General features: G+C 49.4%; 7 protein-coding genes across 7 annotated transcripts; 4 read left to right on the top strand and 3 right to left on the bottom strand.

The window, feature by feature from the left end:
* Positions 1 to 401: 401 nt before the first annotated feature.
* Positions 402 to 942, bottom strand: LTR64_007734 (uncharacterized protein; the record flags this gene model as incomplete). The annotated part of the gene is made up of 2 exons (XM_064902052.1): positions 402 to 781; positions 837 to 942. 2 exons carry the CDS (start codon positions 940 to 942, stop codon positions 402 to 404), a joined length of 486 nt encoding a protein of 161 aa, XP_064751731.1.
* A 1,105-nt stretch (positions 943 to 2,047) lies between these two features.
* LTR64_007733 (uncharacterized protein) lies at positions 2,048 to 3,626 on the top strand (the record flags this gene model as incomplete). Its single annotated transcript, XM_064902051.1, has 2 exons — positions 2,048 to 2,688; positions 2,735 to 3,626. 2 exons carry the CDS (start codon positions 2,048 to 2,050, stop codon positions 3,624 to 3,626), a joined length of 1,533 nt encoding a protein of 510 aa, XP_064751730.1.
* A 1,482-nt stretch (positions 3,627 to 5,108) lies between these two features.
* LTR64_007732 (uncharacterized protein) lies at positions 5,109 to 5,978 on the top strand (the record flags this gene model as incomplete). Its single annotated transcript, XM_064902050.1, has 1 exon — positions 5,109 to 5,978. The coding sequence occupies one exon, from the start codon at positions 5,109 to 5,111 to the stop codon at positions 5,976 to 5,978; it is 870 nt and encodes a 289-aa protein (XP_064751729.1).
* A 142-nt stretch (positions 5,979 to 6,120) lies between these two features.
* LTR64_007731 (uncharacterized protein) lies at positions 6,121 to 8,614 on the bottom strand (the record flags this gene model as incomplete). The annotated part of the gene is made up of 2 exons (XM_064902049.1): positions 6,121 to 6,136; positions 6,183 to 8,614. The coding sequence occupies 2 exons, from the start codon at positions 8,612 to 8,614 to the stop codon at positions 6,121 to 6,123; spliced, it is 2,448 nt and encodes an 815-aa protein (XP_064751728.1).
* A 553-nt stretch (positions 8,615 to 9,167) lies between these two features.
* On the top strand, positions 9,168 to 12,866 carry LTR64_007730 (uncharacterized protein; the record flags this gene model as incomplete). The annotated part of the gene is made up of 2 exons (XM_064902048.1): positions 9,168 to 9,224; positions 9,861 to 12,866. 2 exons carry the CDS (start codon positions 9,168 to 9,170, stop codon positions 12,864 to 12,866), a joined length of 3,063 nt encoding a protein of 1,020 aa, XP_064751727.1.
* A 784-nt stretch (positions 12,867 to 13,650) lies between these two features.
* On the top strand, positions 13,651 to 14,994 carry LTR64_007729 (uncharacterized protein; the record flags this gene model as incomplete). Its single annotated transcript, XM_064902047.1, has 1 exon — positions 13,651 to 14,994. One exon carries the CDS (start codon positions 13,651 to 13,653, stop codon positions 14,992 to 14,994), a length of 1,344 nt encoding a protein of 447 aa, XP_064751726.1.
* Positions 14,995 to 15,581: 587 nt separating this feature from the next.
* Positions 15,582 to 17,383, bottom strand: LTR64_007728 (uncharacterized protein; the record flags this gene model as incomplete). Its single annotated transcript, XM_064902046.1, has 5 exons — positions 15,582 to 15,998; positions 16,047 to 16,861; positions 16,943 to 17,008; positions 17,060 to 17,187; positions 17,238 to 17,383. 5 exons carry the CDS (start codon positions 17,381 to 17,383, stop codon positions 15,582 to 15,584), a joined length of 1,572 nt encoding a protein of 523 aa, XP_064751725.1.
* Positions 17,384 to 18,469: the final 1,086 nt, after the last annotated feature.

Below are 18,469 nucleotides of genomic sequence, written 5' to 3'. Positions count from 1 at the left end.
TGATGTAGCTCTCTGGTATGAACGAAGCTCAAGTTGTGTGCAAGATCGTACCTGCATTGGGATGTTGTTTGTTCGTCGTCTAAGATACGATAAGGCTAGATACGCGTAGTTAGTAAGCATATTTGTGTAACGATAAACAATCATTCTCATGGGACCTGAGGAGGACGCTCACGTGATTTACGATGGAAGCAAACAGCATGGTAGATGAAAAATGTAAGATTCTGTACAGACAGATCCGAGCCTTTGCAACTCGTAGGAAGCATGTCGTGCTGTGGAAGCCCTAACATACGAGGTGAGTATGCCGACATCGTCTCGCAGACAATCATCTGCGAACAGGAACCGACTGGAACTCGTACACTGCAATACTATCGTGTGCAATTTATTTTTAATACAGATTTCACCTACTGTTGCATCTTCTGGCTGAACTGTCCGGAACTTTGCTGGTTGGTCTGGCCTGGATCCATAGGTGTATCTCCCTGCTTCAAAGTCTGTTCCTTTTTCTGCTCGGCTGGCTTGTTGGGGTCCTGCTTTATTGTCTCGGTGCCCTCCTCGTCCTGGCCCGCTTCTTGAGTGCTCTGGTTGGCCCCTGAAATAGGCTGGGCAACACTACCTCCTTGCTCTTGCGATCGACCTTCGTTAGCTCGTGCTGACTTGACGTCGCCTTCCTGTGGACTATCGGAACCCTTTGGAGACGGTGTGCCTAACCCTTGACTGGCGTTTTGTGCATCGCCTTTGGTGGTGGTTCCAGGTTCTCCAGAAGCATAGCTTCTCGAAAATGACGCTGATCACCCGTTAGTGAGAATCCCGTAGGCACGTACTATCATAGTGCTACTTGCCTGATGGAAATCTGAATGAGGTGTGACGGATTGCAGCTGTGGGAGTCCGTAGTGGTAGACCTGTTGGTCTCAAGACGATTCGTCGGAAGAGCTGAGCCGTGGACATATTGTTAGATGTTTATCCAGCCGTTTGTGTACTGCTAAGTCTAGGTATTCTTTATAGAGCTCGAAGTCTCCGTTGTGAGCGTTAGCAAGTGAGCAACTGTAAACTTGAAGCTTTCGAGCTTTGCTAGCAGCTATTAGAGCTCGCTGTGGCATCATGGTTCGACTGCCGTGATGTCACCATGGTCAGGATTTCATATCCGGCTCTTTGTGGGGGTTGTGCCAGGGTCGCGATGCCTGACTCAGCGAATGGGAAACATGTCTGAGAAGGCTTTCTTCCTAGAGGCTTGAGATGTTATGTTCTTAACGTTGATGAGTAATGTTGCCCAGAGTCGTGGCTGTCGCTGCTCCTCGACCCTCTCGGTGTGTTGGGCTAGCTGAGAAGGTATATGAAGGACGAAACCGTTGGCCTCTCGAATCAAATAGCACGTTGAGAAGACCCCATGGTTTCGTGCTTTCCATCGGTACATGACCAACAGGAATTACTCGATCGCATCGAATGTATGGACGGGCGTCCACCTGCCAAGGCCTTAATGAACGCCCCAGGATTCGACTGTACTCCGTCTGGGCAGTTTACGTGATGAGATATCCACTTCACATTCCCGAGTCTCGAGTTCCCTCGTCTGGCCAAAAGAGCAGCGATGTTTGCATCTGCGACAAATGTATAGAAGAACGGACGTCTCACCGTTGCTTTACTACAAAACCACATCCGCTTAAAAAGCACTTGGAAAGCCTTGCTAGGATGCAGGTTGAAGTTACCTTGCTGCCGATCGCCTCGATCAGATAGCCGAGACTCGACGATAGCCAATCTTCTCCTGCTCTTAGATGGATCCGATCCTTGGCGAGATGTTTTGGGCTACAGAAAAAATCCCTTACCACATCAGAACAGATAGACAGGCACTGCTACTTGACTAGTCAAATGTTCTCCGCGAATCATTGGCCATGGTTATATGAAATTTCCTTCTGTTGAGCAGTATCTCACGTCACGGACCTCTCGTCATGCCTGCGATATCCCCTGAGCTTGCGGTCGACTCCCAGTCGAGTGGTTTCCTAGATGAACAACCACAGGGATATTGCTTGTTCGATCGCATAACCTAACCTTCTTCCCCATGTCGACCACACGAACGTCAGACACTCACGACTATCAGAGTTCTGTGGCAAGCAGCAATTTCAGAGACGCTCTTCAAGACCACAGTCTCGAATTACGCGAGTCGAGGAACGGTGATTATGTCGATTGGAACACGAGCGCACGCGATTATCCCAGGAACTGGTCATGGTATCCCACTGGGTACACCTTGACGGTTGTTCTCGTATGGTCAATGTTTACAACAATTCTGACGACGATCGGTACCTCTGCTTCCGTGGTTGCACAAGAACAGTTCGGATTTGGTGAACAGATTGGGTTCCTCATCTTCACAACCAGTACCCTGATAGGCGAAGGAATAGGAGGTGTATTCTTTGCACCACTGTCCGAATCATTCGGTCGAAAAACAATATACATCTCCGGCTCCGTGCTTGCTACGGTGGCTTGCGGTATCAGTGCTGCTCCGCATATAGCCGCCATTGTGATCGGACGTTTCCTGACTGGCGTTGCGTGTGCCATTCCACCATCAATTTCTGCAGGAATTATTGAAGACATGTTTGAGGAGCCCCTCCGACTCAACTGGGCAATCTTCATATGGACAACTGTCTCGAATTCAGGTCTCAGCATTGGGCCTATCCTCTCAGGATACCTAGTTACTATAGGATGGTAAGTTCTCCGCTTCAGATCTTTGCTTGTTACTTAACGTGTCTAGGCAGTGGCCTTTTTACGTGGCAACGATCACAGCGTTCGCATTGACCATTCTGTCTCTGGGCATGAAGGAGTCAAGAGCCTCACGTCTGCTAACCAAGAAAGTCCACGAGGTAGAACATGTGACACATTCGTCTCAACTCAACACAAGAAACGTGGATACTTTTCCTAGTCGGAAAGAGTTCTTCAGGCTGGCACTACTTCGTCCACTTAGATTGCTCTTCTTCGAACCAATCATCTCTGTTTCTGCAATGATTGCTGCAACTGTGTTCGGTCTAGCTTATGGGTTGACTGCGGGCTTGACTGTGGTGTACGCCCAATTCGGATTTTCGGACCCGAACACGTCTCTGGCTTTCATACCGATCCTTCTGGGCCTATTACTCTCTGTCACTCCCAGGATCTACGACCACTGGAGATGGAAGACAGCATCAGAGGAGGAACTTGAAAAAATCCAGTCTTGTCCTGAAGCAAAACTGTGGTCGTTTGCCATTGCTGTGCCCGTGTTCGCCGTTGGGCTATGGCTCTTTGCTTGGACAATCCTGCCGACAGTATCGACGCATTGGCTAGTCTCTATGATCGGCTTGGTATTCTTTGGATATGCTCTGAACGACATCAACTTCGTGCTCGCCGGGTATCTCACAGATAGCTATAAGAGCTATGCAGCTTCAGCATATTCGGGAGTCGTAATGTCTCGTGCAGCGATATCTTGTGGATTCGCACAGGGTACTGAGCCTTTCTTTATTGCACTTGGACCGAACGTCGCGGTCTCGATATTGGCTGCGGTTGCAACCATCTTTTGTATAGCTCCGCCTGTGTTCATTAGATATGGCGGCAAGCTGCGAAGTAAGAGTTCGTTTGCACAAGCTACATCGCAACCCATAAAGGACGAACCATGACCTCCAGGTATATACGTTAACTTTTAGACATAGACAAGTAGATATAGACTCATATGTACATCTTCGTCTTCTTTCTTAGACCATTGTCTTGCTAGTGCTCAGGATGAATGGTATGAATAAACCTACTCGTTCGAACGGTTGACAAATCTTGATCGACACCCCAGCTTTTCCCCACATTGGCCTAGATCCAGACACACCCAGTACGATAAAAACGTGGATAGAAGTCCGACTCTCTCTGAAAACAGATATTAACGCCTCATAGTACTACAAGCAGCGCAACACAAGACTCATCTTGTTTGGCACCGCATACATAGTTCACGATTCAGATCATCACGACAGAACAAACCGCACTCACTGCTGAAGCAACTTGTATCTCCGCTTACATACACACACATCTACAGCCAAACTAAACCAACCCGAACAACATGGGCGGCTCCCTCGAAGCATTCAAACTCTTCGTCGCCTCTGAAAAGCGAAGACAAGACCGTGCTGATCAGAGAGCGGCAGAAGTGAAAGCAAGTACAGAAACTGGCACGACACAGGATCAGAGCGTGAAGGAGGAGACAGAGATCGCGACCAAACAGCCGGTGGTGGATGGCACGACTGAGACGCTTGGGGATAAGCAGTATACGATACAGACTGTGAATTCGCAGGCTGCTGTGCGGGCTTGAGAGGTGTGTACTGAAGGATAAAGACGGGAATCTTTGCTGAGCTTCGCGGATGAAGTCATTTAGATCTTGATATGGCTTTTGTTCTTGATTATCAGTCATGATGGGTCGTTGGCGCCAGGCCGTTTCGGCTATAGCATCAACCTCTTCCATAGCACGATTATGTTCAGCGATCGCCTCGTCGTGGATTCTTTTTCGCTCAGTATACTTCTCCTACTCTAAATCTATGCCCTCGTGAGTAGCTGAATGAGTGTAGTTACCCTCTCACTTAAGGGCCCCAGACCAGGCCGAGAAATCTTTCTGGGAATTTATCTTTTCAGTCGCTTTCTTCTGATTGCGACGTCTGTAAGTCTTTTCTTTCTCGTACTCGAATAGCATTCAATCTGTAAGTCTGATCCGCCTTAAAGACTCCCATCCAACCTCTTCGGGCGTATAAATTCGCGGGATTCTGAGTCATAAGCAATAAAATTCGGGGAGAAGTTTCATTGACAAGGTGCGGTCTATATGTATAGTATTTTTAGTTGACTGCGTGAGGGTCATTAAAGGCGTCCTCCCCAGATTGCTGTGAATCACACCAAAGTGAAGGGTCGCTTTTGGTTACCCCCACGTGTTCACCAAATGTATCGCTTAACAAGGAATACGCGGCAGCCTGACTCTACCTCAAAACTCAAAGTTCGAGGCGATGGCTAAGTATATGTTAAGTTCATTACAAGCAAGTCTTGTTGTCTGTGGACATTCATCGCTCAACCGTGGCTAACTTCCGCTCGCAATGACTTGTCTAGACTCTCCACCCTGACATAGCAGTGAAGCAGCAATGGAGAAACGACAACCACCAACATACACTCCACGAGTTGACAGACCCGACAGAGCTGATGAGTCATTACGCAGCAACCAAGCAGAAAAGCAAACTTCACCAGAGACAGCAGACGGCCAACCACAAAACCACGCCTCCACACCCCCAGCGCCAACCTTCCAATCCAAATTCGCCTCCCTCTCCCTCCACCAACACGACCGCATCCGCCTCCTCCAATTCCCCGACTCCGCCGCCAACACCGTCCGCCAAGCCATTCAAAAATCATGGCCCCAAGGCATCCAAGACCAACGACACATCCACAACAGCCTAGAACTAAAACTCAAAGGTCTCCCCTGGCTCGGACCTGGCAGCGACGCTATGCACGCCCGTCGTCTCATGCGGACTATCTTCGAGGACCTGTTCGATGCCGGCTGGGTCTTGAGCTTGAGTACGGACGTGAGTAAGCGGAATAGGGATAAAGATACCTTGATCTTTCGACAGCAGATTCCACCTGCTAAGCCACGGGACTGGATCTGTGTGGCGTTTTCGAAGAAGGATAGGTTGAGGGTCATGGATGCGCCGGAGGAGTTGCTTGATGCGATTTATGAAGGGATTAGGGATGTGATCCAGGAGAAGGTAAGTCACCAGATGAAAGGGGTGTGGGAGGTCAAGTTACGAGGCTGGCCATGGGCTGCGATCAGTGGGGACGACGTGATGAAGGCTAGGGGCTTGTTGTTGAGGTTGTTCGCGATCTTGGAAAGTCATGGGTTTACAGTCTATGCGAGCATCGATCAGAAGGCGGATCTGGACTCTGAGAAAGGAGAGACAGATACATGGCATTGCTGTAGGCCGAAAGATTGGGAGATAGGAGCTCCTGTTTATCATTGGTAATTTGCATATCACCTATGATTGCATTCTAGACAAGCTGAATCAACACCAGTATGTCCTCCTCAATTGTGTTCAATGAGCCGTGCCTGTTCGTACTTTCATAGTATCTCATCATTCATCATATCAAACCCTCCTCCTATATCACTTACAAAGCCAGGACTCTGTACACCAATCGACATATTCGCGCCAGCAGGTCCATCCACATACCCATCCGTCACACCCAGCCAAATTCCACACATCCTAACCAGCATCACAAAGACGCTCTGCAATGGCTTCACAATCCAAGGATGAAGGATCTCTAACCGACTCCATCGCGATATCATAGTAGGTAACACGAACGGGAATTCTGGTTCAGGTCGATCCGGCCAGGTATACTGGCTAGCATATCGCGGATGAGCATAGAGCTCTGCAAAAAGATTTTCGAAGAAGTACCAGGATAATATGCTGAGAAGGATCCAGCTGAAGTTGGTAGGTCTTGCAAGACGCTGGTCTGCTTTTCGCTTGTGATACAAGATTGGTCTTTGTATGTGCAATGCGGAGGACATCGTACTGAGATCGGTATCTTGCGTGATGGACGAGCCTTCTCCCATGGGATGTGAGATCTGATGTTCCAGCTCTGTGACTCCCTTCGTGGCGTCACGAATGTGCTTGGCTAGACTTTCGAGCTTGTTCCCGAGTCTGCCGAGCACTTCAGTGTCCGTTTGTGGTATTTGTGATCTGATCGTCATGTCTGTTTCGTCTCGATCGAGCACATACTCTAGTGACTGTATCGTGGTGTTGCCTAGCATTAACGAATCGTCTGCTTGACTTAGTGCTTGATCTGCTTGAGGACGAGGATGCCTTCCTCTTGCTTCATTGAGGACTTTCCGTGCAATGCTCTCACCAGCATCAACCTTGTGATTAGGCTCGCCATCACGACCTTCCTTAGGCATGATCGTCTCATCACTGGCACTTTCCTTAACAATGCCATTCATCAAGTCTTCTGGAACATCTTGAGTATCTTCCACCACCGGATCTAGCTTCTGTTGCTGTCCGTTTGGGGCTGGGGTATCTACCCAACCACCTGCGCTGATATGGGGCGTTTGAGCATAGCGCGACACGTTTTTGGGTTGCCTTGTGGTCTTAACAGTATCAGGAAGTATCGTGTCAGTCCAGGCGCCTGTGACTCGTGGTGTTGTGGCCACTGTAGCAGGCCTTCCATCTTTGAGACCATTGGGTTTGTTGTCTGCTTTCTCAAGTGAGGCATCAGCTCGATCGTGTAGGTTATACCTTTGGTCCTTGTTATCAGCGCCAACAATGCTACCATTAATGGTACTTTCTGATGGAGTGGTTGACCTTAGAGTACTGCTAGATCCTCTTGCTAACCTTTGCAGGATGTCATGCGACGTTGATCTCTCTAAAGATGATGGTCTAGAAGGCTCGTTTGATACTCGATCGATGTTTCCGTTGGCTGATTTGGATATCGGTGTCTGACCAGTTTGGGTAGAGTCTCTGTCTGGTGCAGTTTCGGTACCTGCATCGGAGATGGGTGATTTCGATACCTGTCTCAAGGCTTCCTGAGACTCACGAACTCTGAGCTGACTAAGCCTATTAGTAGTCACAGCTCGTTTAGCGAGGCCCTGGATTTCTCGATTCCGTTGGTAGTCGGGAATTGTACTCTTAGTACGAACTGGAGGACTGTCGGAGACCTGAAAGGAATGACCAGTGAAATCAAAGTCGAGTTTACGACTCTTTTCGGGAGATTCATATTCTTCATGTCTGTTGGGAAACCGAGTGTCTCGCTCAATTGATTGCATGGGTCGATCAGGGTTTGGTTGGGCCCAGATATCAGATGAGGTATCAGTGGTAGCCAACGATTGCACGGTCAAGTCTGGTTCAGAAGCACTGGCTCCCACTTCCTGGAGTCGACCTAGAACTGAGCCTGCACGAGACTTGTGGAGTGTTTGAGGAGGAACTTGGGGTGACTCACTTCGCGCTTTTTGAGCCTTTGCAGTGCCACTCAGCTCGACCTTGTCGCCCTGGGTTGTGGCGCGTTCTGGAAATCCGTGATTTCTGGGGAAAAAGGGAGCTCGCTGCAGTCTGGGATTGTGTGGCATGGCATGTACTTTCGAATTGTTGTCGCGCCAATTTTGATGGGACTGCGGGCTGAGCTGGATCGGGGCCTGCTGGTCAATTGTCTCGGTGACGTCGGAAAGAGCGCGTTGGCGATTGAAAGGTAGCTGATCGTCGCTTGCGAGTTTGATGCGTCCAGCTTTTGTGAAGGCATTTAGTCGTTCGGGGAGTGGATGTGGGAAGGTAGAGACAGATGCAGCAACGGCTTCCGAATCCAATAGTACATTGTCAGCCTTAGGAAAGGCAATTGGCTTCTTAGACCTCCATACCCTTTCCAGAGCCTCCCTATCTTGCACGGTCTGCTGAAAATGCGGAGTCATAGCACTTCTCAGGTTTACATCGGAGAACTCATCCACAAAACTCAGTCCCGTCCTTTGTGTCCTTTCTGCACCAGTAGGATCTGACAGAACAGATTGCAAGGTGTGATCATGGTTTAGAGGTCTGTCCCAATGGCTTCTAGGTCTGTCGTTGGTCGGTGTTCGTGCACGTGCCTGTGAAGGGTATCTTATTGCTTCTAAGAACGGCATGTTGGTTGGCGACAGCGCGTTAACAGAAGTGTTGTCCAATGTCTCAGAAGGTTGGCTCTCTGGGTCAGAGACCTCACCCTCAGTAGCAGCCAAATCCTCCTCTTGGTCAATTCTTGTGTAAGTCTCGGTCAGCCCATGAGGTGGGCTTGATAGGACGGGGGCAGGGCTCTCAGCAACGGAGACTACAGAACCATCACGCGATCTGGGAGGGGTTGAGAGACCAGTGCTGTGTATGGAACTTGGGCCGCGCACGTGAGGTTTAGAATATTGTCGCTTCAAATCCTCCCCGCTTGCCAGTGGCAGTTCGGACTTAGTCTGACGGTGCTGGGGTCTCTGATGTACACGAACATTTCGTCTTGGCTTGGACAGAGACGCGTTTGTGAGTCGTGGTGAAGGAATTAGCGACGAGTGCGAGGAGTTGTTCTGTAGAAAGCTGTCGCTGAAGAATTCGGAGTGTTTGTCGACCAGTGGTTTGGTTAGTGATGGGATGAATGTGCGCCCATTTTTGTGTCTAGGTGAAGTCGTTGGAATATTCTCCTTGTCCCTTTCAACCATGGTTGCGCCGTTGTTATGCGAGTCGCGTGGGCGCGTCGCTATTCTGGATCGATCTGTATGTCTTCCGCAGCATTGATGGGCTTATAGGTCGGCTCATCTTTGTCGCATGATCTGTCTCGGTAGACCAACCTGTAGTCGGTAATCTGTTTGGTCTTTAAGTCTGTCACGATTGTGAATAGAAATGTATTAATTGCATGTTGTGAGTGTTGATGTTTATGCAGATCGCCGTCACTCTGGAGGCATATTTTGAGGCTTCCAGGCCGCAGTTTTAGCCGGGCCCCACAACGCCCCCGAAGCTCGAGCATGGACGAGGATCATGATGTCGATGGATGCGCCTTCCATGACTTTTTTTACAGTAACGCGCTTGCCTCCAACAGAACACAGCAGTCGTTCCTTCCTACGATCGTCCCCAACTGCACGCGCTGGTCTATCTTGAAGGAGTCCTTCTCTCAATAACTCAGCCAGATGTTCCCGATTGTGTCTCCTTCGTGACATGCGAAAAGCCCTATCATGCGCCGCGGGACTCAATATAGCATCGCCTCCAGCACGCTGTCTTCAACCTACTTCGTCCTTGCGCCTTGCCAATAGAACACTCCTTGGTCGAACTTCATCGAAAACTCTACCAATCAGACTTGTGTTGCATGCCTCGAATTTCAGCACAAGCTGTAGACATGGAGCTACTCACACACAGAAGTCCCCATCGAGGACAGTCGCATCTGGCCCGAAGGATCCTTCTTCGTGGGTAGCATTGCTCGACAAATACTTGCCACAACGGCTCAGGCTGCACGATGCCGATAGACGACCTGGCGAGGTCGACCTCGATTTCGAGGATATCCTACGAATCACCAGACAAGCAAGATCAAACAGTGGGGTGCATTTGTGGTTGTGGATGGTTGAAAACGGTCGCAAGAAGGCTCTCGTACACCTGATCAATTCCATTTTGAAAGACATTGCTTCGCGAGATCCCAAACATATTCCACAAGAGTTGCCATCCAACATTGTATGGTCAGACTCTCTGTTCAAGGATATCGATGCACGGCGCAGACCTGCCAACCCCTTGCTTAAAGCAGTATACACGAACACATCGGACAGAAGTATCGAATCTAGCCTTGACGACTCGAGTCAAATTCTCCCGTCCGATCGCAACATGATGAACTTGATCTGGATGAGCTTGGCTGGCCTTGTCTTGCGTGCAGCAAATACTACACAAGAGCGTGCCGAGGACTACATGTCCATCGTCCTACTTGTTCTTGGTCAACTCCACAGCCTGGGAATGATTCCGGATTCAATATACACGTACAAGTCTTCGACTCTGCCTTCTCACCTAAGGCGACCTCCTGTACTCCATCTTGTATGCTCCCGCATCCTTACCGCCCTCTCAGATGCAACTTGGCGTGATCAGCAGGATGATGCCATAGCCTCGGCTGTTGATCTAGGCTTGAGCCTAAAAGAGATTGGTGAGAATGTGCCAGGTGGTCGTTTCCGCCTCAAGGTCAGACCCCTTGCCCCTGAGTTGTGGCTCGAGCTTATTCTGTGGTGTTGTGTGGATGGTGGTCACGATGCTGCGGCCTCTTCCATCATTTCTATGCTCCGTCAAGAAACAGAAAACCCCTGGTTCGCCATCAGGTGGTGCTCTACACAATTGTCTCCTGGCTATGACAATCTTATTGATTGGGAACGGCTGAAGCTTCGTCATGGCGGATCTGTAGGCTTAATCGAGGGTTACAGTCGGGAGAAGCCATTTGTTGAGACCCCAGAAAGGACTGTCAGTGTTGAAGTTATCCTCGCCTTGGTCGACAAATTACTGGATAATGCTAGCAGCCAGGTCGAACCTCATACCGCCTACATCGAAATGCTCATCAAGCACATATCACGCCTGATCACCTTCCTCGAGCCTCACGATCTGCCATCTAGTTATTTTGACTATTTGGACTCGAGGTTCGTTCAAACTGCCGGCCTGGATTTTGCGTCTACTCCATACCTCCTGCAGATGTGGATCAATCTGTCAGGTCGCAACAATTTCGAGAAGAACTCTCAAAAGAGCGATCCAAATCAGGACCTGCAGCTCGAATCAATTCTTGAACATACGTTGCTGCAAAGTGGTATCCAGCATCAAGCCCTTGAGGGGTTCGTGCAGAAGAGCGCCGTGCACGACGCACTTTCTGTTTTCAACGACGTCCAAGAGCTCGTTGATCGCAATAAGATTAGATCGATTACTGAATTTCTGAGACCTGACGTGGAGGGTGGAAAAGACTTCTTCTCCCCTCGAGCGAAAAAGTATCGGTTGGAATATGCTGATTCCCACGCACAACTTCCCTTGTACAAGCTGGCAGGATTCTTCGACCTTGTCACCGAAGCAAAGTTGTCTGGTCTTGGTGAGTGGTTGCTCTTTTCTGATGATCTGGATGGTGTACTCATTCCTGCATCGGCCTATGGACGTACCAGTATTGCGCCTGCTTTGTGCAGATTCGCATCTCTCACCAATAGCCGTGAATTCTTGCAAAGGATTGTCATTGCAACTAGAAAGACACTTTCGCAGCCGACTGTCCGAGTGCTTCGCGCTCTGCTTGACGCAGATATTGACTTGATGGATCTGAACAGTGCAAAAGCTCGACTTCTTCGATTGAAGCGTATTCAAGGTGGAAGTTACTCGATCAGCAATCTTATGCACCTTGCAGCAATAGTGTTGCGTCTGGAGGGAGGTTTAGGTAACACTGGAAATACCGTCAACAACACCAGTTCTCGGCTTGCAAGAGCCATTGCAATCTTGGACAGTCTACTCGAAGGGCGCTACGACAGTGTGAGAAACGACTATATCCTGAGTCAGCGGGTCTTGTTCAAGCAGCAGGTATCGCACGTGTTGCGTCTGTTCGCTTACTGCAATAATAGTGTCTTGCAACAGTTGGCCCGTAAACACTTTCACCGATATCTGAGTGGAAACCAGGCGTCGTTGCCCGTTAAAGCTTTCAACGTGTTTCTATCGGCATATACTGATATCAACGGGATTCTTAATGCACAGGCAGTGTGGAAGTCTTTCTGCTACGAACCTGGTTCCCTGGAAGTCTCGATTCCGAGTTTTGAAGATAACGATCCTCGTATGGACAACGAGAACCAGGACAGTGTCCCTTTCGAAACGCAGCATGATCAACGCAATGATAACAAATCTAATCAAATGAGAGACGTCGAGGAGGAATTCTCAAACAATTTCTTCGCTACCACTTCACAAGAAGGCTTCTCAGCCCAGACTGATGATAGTGTTGACGAAGAGCCCCTCACAAGCGGAACTTCTACGGACCAGTCGGTAGGTAGAGAGATTCAAGCAGACGAGTTCCTGGAGCCAATGCCTATTGTGCAGCCCAACCTGTCAACTCTAAGGGTTATCGCCCAAGCACATATAGCTCAGCGCAAGGCAGAGGAGGGCCAATCGCGAGATCCTTTGACTCCTTGGCTCGTCAACAAATTCAGGTCCTTAGGTGCTGGAAGTTCTGCTGCCATCGCCCAGGAGCTTGAAATGCCGTTGTCTGAGCTGGATGTTGCTGCACAGACTCGACCTTTACCTCAATCACTGGGCAAAGAGCTTGGGGCAACTAAGAAAACCAGCAGCTTGTGGAGGCCGACATTCCATGGGTCGTCTACTCCGGAAGGACGACAGAAGACAAGAAAGCCCAGATCGAAATCAAAGTCGACATCATCTTGATGTCTCTTGGAACCTGCTGCGAGAGTTGTACAGCAGAGATTTCTACAATGATACACAAGTACACGACGGGTTAGTGTCAGAAAACTGTCCTGTATTTATAAGATTGGTTTTATATGTATAGGTTGCCATACTACAGCAATATTGCTCGCTGCGACTGACATATGTCAAAAATCTGTATCGAAAACGACGCCTCTTCGAGCCCAATCTGATACAAAACCTGCGTGACTCCGTACATTGTCCACTGCACCACGTCGACCTTTATGGTGAAGGTCAAAAATTTTGCCTTATTGCATGTAGCCTGGGATGGTTCATTAACCACACGTAGGCATGCAATTGCGGTAGAATTGTCCGTGCGTCAGAATCTACTAGGTGCCCACCTGCAATCTTGACTTGATGACGTTAGGAAAAGTTTTATGCCTCAGCAGCCGCGACCTTGATACCGCTGCACAGTATGATTGCGACGGTGATAAGTCGGCGTCACAATTCAGATAATGACTTCTACGTTGAACCTTAACTGTGGTATTGAAATTGCTAGCGTTGTACTTTTGCTTCCTACACATTTGCAAACCACCTACTGCTGACTCGGAGCCTATCTTCCCATCGGCATGCCGCAAGCATCATTGCTGAGGCTTACTGTGAAAGCCCATTTCTAATTACAGCGCTCTTGGATAATCGATCATACCCACTTCAGACGATTTGAGAAGCTTTCTGAAACCAACCACGATTCTTGGTGGCCAGGTTTGAGACTTTCCAAGTCGAGCCACGTCCTCCACCTGGATTCAACATGCCGGAAGATCCAGACAGCCACCATCATCCAGCAAGTCCAATAGCTCTCCAATCCTCGTCCAGAACGCCTGCCAAACAGGATGGCGCCAGCGTCAGCACTCAAAATGACAAAGACGTCCGTCTGCTCGATCGACTCGAACATTTCACTTGGGCTTGGTTTTGCCTGCCTATGTCGACCGGCGGCATTGCCCTTCTCTTGTCCCCAGCGGTCCAGCCTCATAACTTTCCCGGCCTCAATACCATTGGCAAAGTTGTCTACATCTTCGACCTCACCATTTTTACCTTAGTAACCTTGGCGATATCTTATCGTTTCCTCCGATGGCGCAACACATTATGGGACAGCCTTACACATCCTACGGAATCACTCTTTGCTGCCACAGCACTTTTGAGCACAGCTAGCATTATAGCATGCATAGCCCGATATGGGATTAGTACCATTGGTGTCGCCAATGCAGGCTGGCTCATCGTAACATACCGGACCTTGTTCTGGGTCTATTTCATTGTGACATTCATATGGGCTGTCTTTGCATATACTCTGTTGTTCACTTCTCCGGCACTCGAACTTCGAGATATGACTCCAGCCTGGGACTTACCTATCTTTCCTTTCATGCTCAGTGGCACTATCGCATCGACGGGCGCATCCTATCAGCCACCCGACCAAGCAGTCCCAATGATCGTCGCAGGACTAACAGCGCAAGGCCTAGGTTTCATCATCAGCATTCTCATGTATGCAATCTATATGCACCGCATGATCGAATTCGGCTTTCCTGCCACGAAAGCTCGGCCAGCCATGTTCATAGCCGTCGGCCCACCATCTTTCACCTCTCTCGCCATCCTAGGCATGGCAAACGCCTGGCCAAGACAGTACATCAACTACTTCGGCAGCAACATCTACCCCGACGATTCGATCGGCGTCCCCCAACAAGAACTCACCACGATCCAAATCATGCGCGTCCTAGCTACCGTCATGTCCATCTTCATCTACACCCTTGCAGCCTGGTTCTTCGCCATCGCCGTCGTGGCCTGCTTTCTCAAATTTAGACGCATGACCTTCCATCTCAACTGGTGGGCATTTGTCTTCCCGAACGTTGGCTTCACTATCGCGACGATACAGATCGGCAAAGTGCTGATGAGCCCGGGTATAGAGTGGGTAGGCAGCGTCATGAGTATTGGCGTCGTAGTGACTTGGTTCTTCGTTGCCGCGAACCATATCTGGGCGTTGTGGAATAGACAGATTTTGTGGGAGGGCATGGACGAGGATGTGTATAAGACGGAAGCACTGAATTCGCATAAGATGCAACAGTCTAGGAAAGGGCTGATGGACGAGGAGAAGCAGGATTGAGAGTGACGACAGGCAGGCGAGCTGTATATCGTCGCTGTATTGTATAGATAGCGTTTTTTCGCGATAATAGACTTTGCTGTACCACTATTTAGCGTATTATCAGTTGCAGAAGCTGCTTTGGAACGATTGTGCTCAGATCCGGCTCACGGTTGGTAATCTAGAATCTTGAGTTGATTGGACTGTAGAACATAACCTTACAGCTCGACGTCAGTGGACGGACCGAAGTTCTTCAGTAAGAAGCCAGACGCGTTTGAAAGGGGGTGTTCTTCGGTGGACGGGCAGCAATGTCGTCTGTGAAGGTGATGGATAGACATTATTTATTTCTCGATGCCTTCATCAGCCAAGGCACACCGAAAACGGAAAGAGCAGTGTGGTTGTCGTCCAGCTGGCCAAGTAGCGAACATAGAAGCACAGGACTTGTTGTTGCAAGGAGCACACCAGCTAGCGAGAAGCGTTGTACTATTCGCTCTTTTTTTCCAGCTCTCAAAGAGCTAAATGACCCTACTTCAGTTCTCCTTTCCTCAGTACCTTCTCTCATTACATATCTCCGTACGATTTTGCTCATCGACACATTCCTTCTTCCACGACTATGGCCTCCATCGGAAACCCGGATGCTTCCAATCAAGATCCTCAACCTGCTGGGGATCCAGACCTGCCAGTCGCGCATTCACATCGACTCTCTCGCGTTTCTTGTTGTCCCATTTTGTGTAGAACTGGATTACGATAGCGAGGAGCATGGAAGTAGTGCTCGTGGCAAAGTTTAGACCGTTTCCGATGTGATAGTTAGGTCCGTCAAATGGGAGGAAGCTCCATGTCGAGATTAGACCACCGACGTTGCCGAACATGACGTTCATGCCGATACCTGCTGCGCGAGCGGTATCTGAGACTAGGTTGGCGGATACTTGACTGTTGGTCAGGGCACCGAAAGCGAAGGCGCCGGATGCGATGAGGAAGGTTGCGCCGTAGCGGACCATGAGTTGAGTTCGGTCTGTCGCTAGGAACATCTAGTGAGGTTAGTAAATATATGTATTGTGGCGAAAACCAAGACTTACAATATATCCGATCATTATTAGTGGAGCACAGACGATGAAGAAGATGTTTCGCTTATCAAAGCGCCATGCGAGGAATGGGAAGAGGAGAGTGAAGAAGGCTCCGACCACGTAGGGAGGAACAGTGTGAAGCTGCTGTGACACGACTGTATCTCGAGGATATATTGTCCTCACGATAGTCGGAGCGAAGAAAGCCAGACCTTGAACGGTGACGTTGTTGAGAAGGAAGATGCAAGCAGTCAAGATCGTGACAGGTGAGAAGAGACCTCGTAAAGTCTTCTTAGTGTCGATGCCGTCCAGCACCTTAGTCTGACCGATACGCTCGGACTTTACGCGAGCGATAGCGAGATCCTTCTCTTCTTGTGTAAGCCATCGTGCTGTCTCAGGACGGTCAGTGAGTGTGAGGAAAGCGATCAAGCTGATGCCAATGGTGATGATTCCTTCGACCAAGAAGATCATTCTCCATCTGCGTACCCCAGCAACATGATCTAGAGTCAAGATTCCACTTGCCAAAAGACCACCGAATGCGCCAGCCAAGGGAGCCATGACAATGTAGAGGGCCAACCTGAAGGCTAGCTCTGATCGTCTGTACCATCGTGAAAGATAGTATGCGATACCAGGCAGCATGGGTGCCTCGAAGATGCCAAGAATGAAGCGGACAGCACAGGCCTGCCCAAGTGTGTTCACATATGCGGTGCCTAACGAGGCGATTCCGAAGGCGAGCGAGATTGCTGGAATGAACCAGCCGGGTCCGATGTATTTGCAGAGCATGTTGCCTGGGATTTCGAAGACGATGTAAGACACATAGAAGACCGACACTGTCAAGGTCAGTACAGGTTCGCTTCTCGTGCTGCTGGAGCTCAAAGGAGAATCAAGGCAATGTCCGTTTCAGGACTTACGCAGCATGTTATAGTCATAGCCTGCCATCTTGAGATCTCGCTCAAGCCCAGCCAGACGAGCATTGCCTACATCAATAGTTAGAGCAGTGATTTGTAACAGGAACAAGCTGTGCTCACCGATATTGGCCCTGTCGATGAAGCAGAAGAGATAGAGCAACGCGACTGTTGGGACAATGTAAAGATCAATCTTTAGCCTCAACTTTCGTTCTGCAACAGGGTCGAAGTGGACAAGGGAATTTCCATATCTAAAACATCATTAACTATCTGTATGACGATCGATACTGAGTCGCCTTACTGATCAGCCGCAAGATGACCGCGTGCAGCCGCTTCGTGTGCTGTCTCTTCATGGATAATTCCTGTCTTGTCGTGAGTTGAGGTCTCGGAAGTCGATGAGTGACCGGCATGGTTGTGCTGCTTCTCAGCAGCGTTGATGTCGGCCATAGTGTCGCACACAACAGACTGCGCCGACTCGAAGCTCAGTTTCGAAGAAAATGTGGATGGTATAACCAGGTGAGAAGATCCTGATCATGAGATAAAGGCATGGAACGATCAATGATGTTCGGATAGAGTACTTAAGGTAATGGCAATAGTGCGAGGTGCATTTGCCGGGATGGAGTAGGTACGATATCTAGTACGAACACTTAGCCCAGCAAAATTGTCTTCATGCCTGATCAGGCACTTGGCTGGGGAGACAGTCTGTTCTCGATTGCCACAGTCATGGCGGATATTGCATAGTTTCTGGATGTCATGTGGTCGAAACAACCAATTGCGCTTCGCACGGAAGAACGAGCTTGAACTTGGGGATCCAGCAGGAAGGCTGGGCACCAGCAACGAAGTAGCTTTCCTCCACTGGAGAGAAACGTGGAGGTGGCCATGCATCGTATCCCCGGACTACTCTAGCCTGGACAAGCATGGTGAAGTGCACAAGGACCTCATATACGATGCCAAGACGAGGCTAGCAAGGGCTAGAGCAGTTCTAAGAGCTTGCCCCAGAAACTCTATCCCCCTTTTCGAAGTGGATGTTCGACCATAGAAGGTTTTGTACAAGAGCTGGGATTTTGGTGTGGTATCTTTGCGATTTCCCATGCAATATGGGAAACAAGACTTACCCGTGCTTATTCTTCGCGCTTCAAGCAATTTCAAGGTTACAGTTCTCCTGAGCCTCATGGGGTAATGCATGAACCAGATCTTGTGAGCCAGTACGGCGGTACGAGAGATTCGTGGTTGTGCAACTCAAATGTGTGCTTTTGCATGTCTAGTGAAATCAAGCGAAACCTAAATGAGGCAAGAGCCACGACGCGTCAACTACGAGACGTTGTTGTACCTTCTTTGCTTCAACACAGCTCGAGTGCTACATACCTCGTCGCAGACGTGTTGATATACTCTACATATTGGGACTACATTTCATATGATGCTTTCGACGACGTCCAAGCCACAGGTTTCTGAAGTACTCTCGACTCGACCCGGTGGCTGGCGGCTGTTTCAGCACCGAAGAGGCTCAAGGCAGTCCATGTCTTCTTTCTTAGC

Source organism: Lithohypha guttulata, assembly GCF_036872675.1.
Source record: "Lithohypha guttulata strain CCFEE 5908 chromosome Unknown scaffold_6, whole genome shotgun sequence".
Taxonomy (NCBI): domain Eukaryota; kingdom Fungi; phylum Ascomycota; class Eurotiomycetes; order Chaetothyriales; family Trichomeriaceae; genus Lithohypha; species Lithohypha guttulata.
This window is presented reverse-complemented; position numbering and strand designations above follow the sequence as displayed.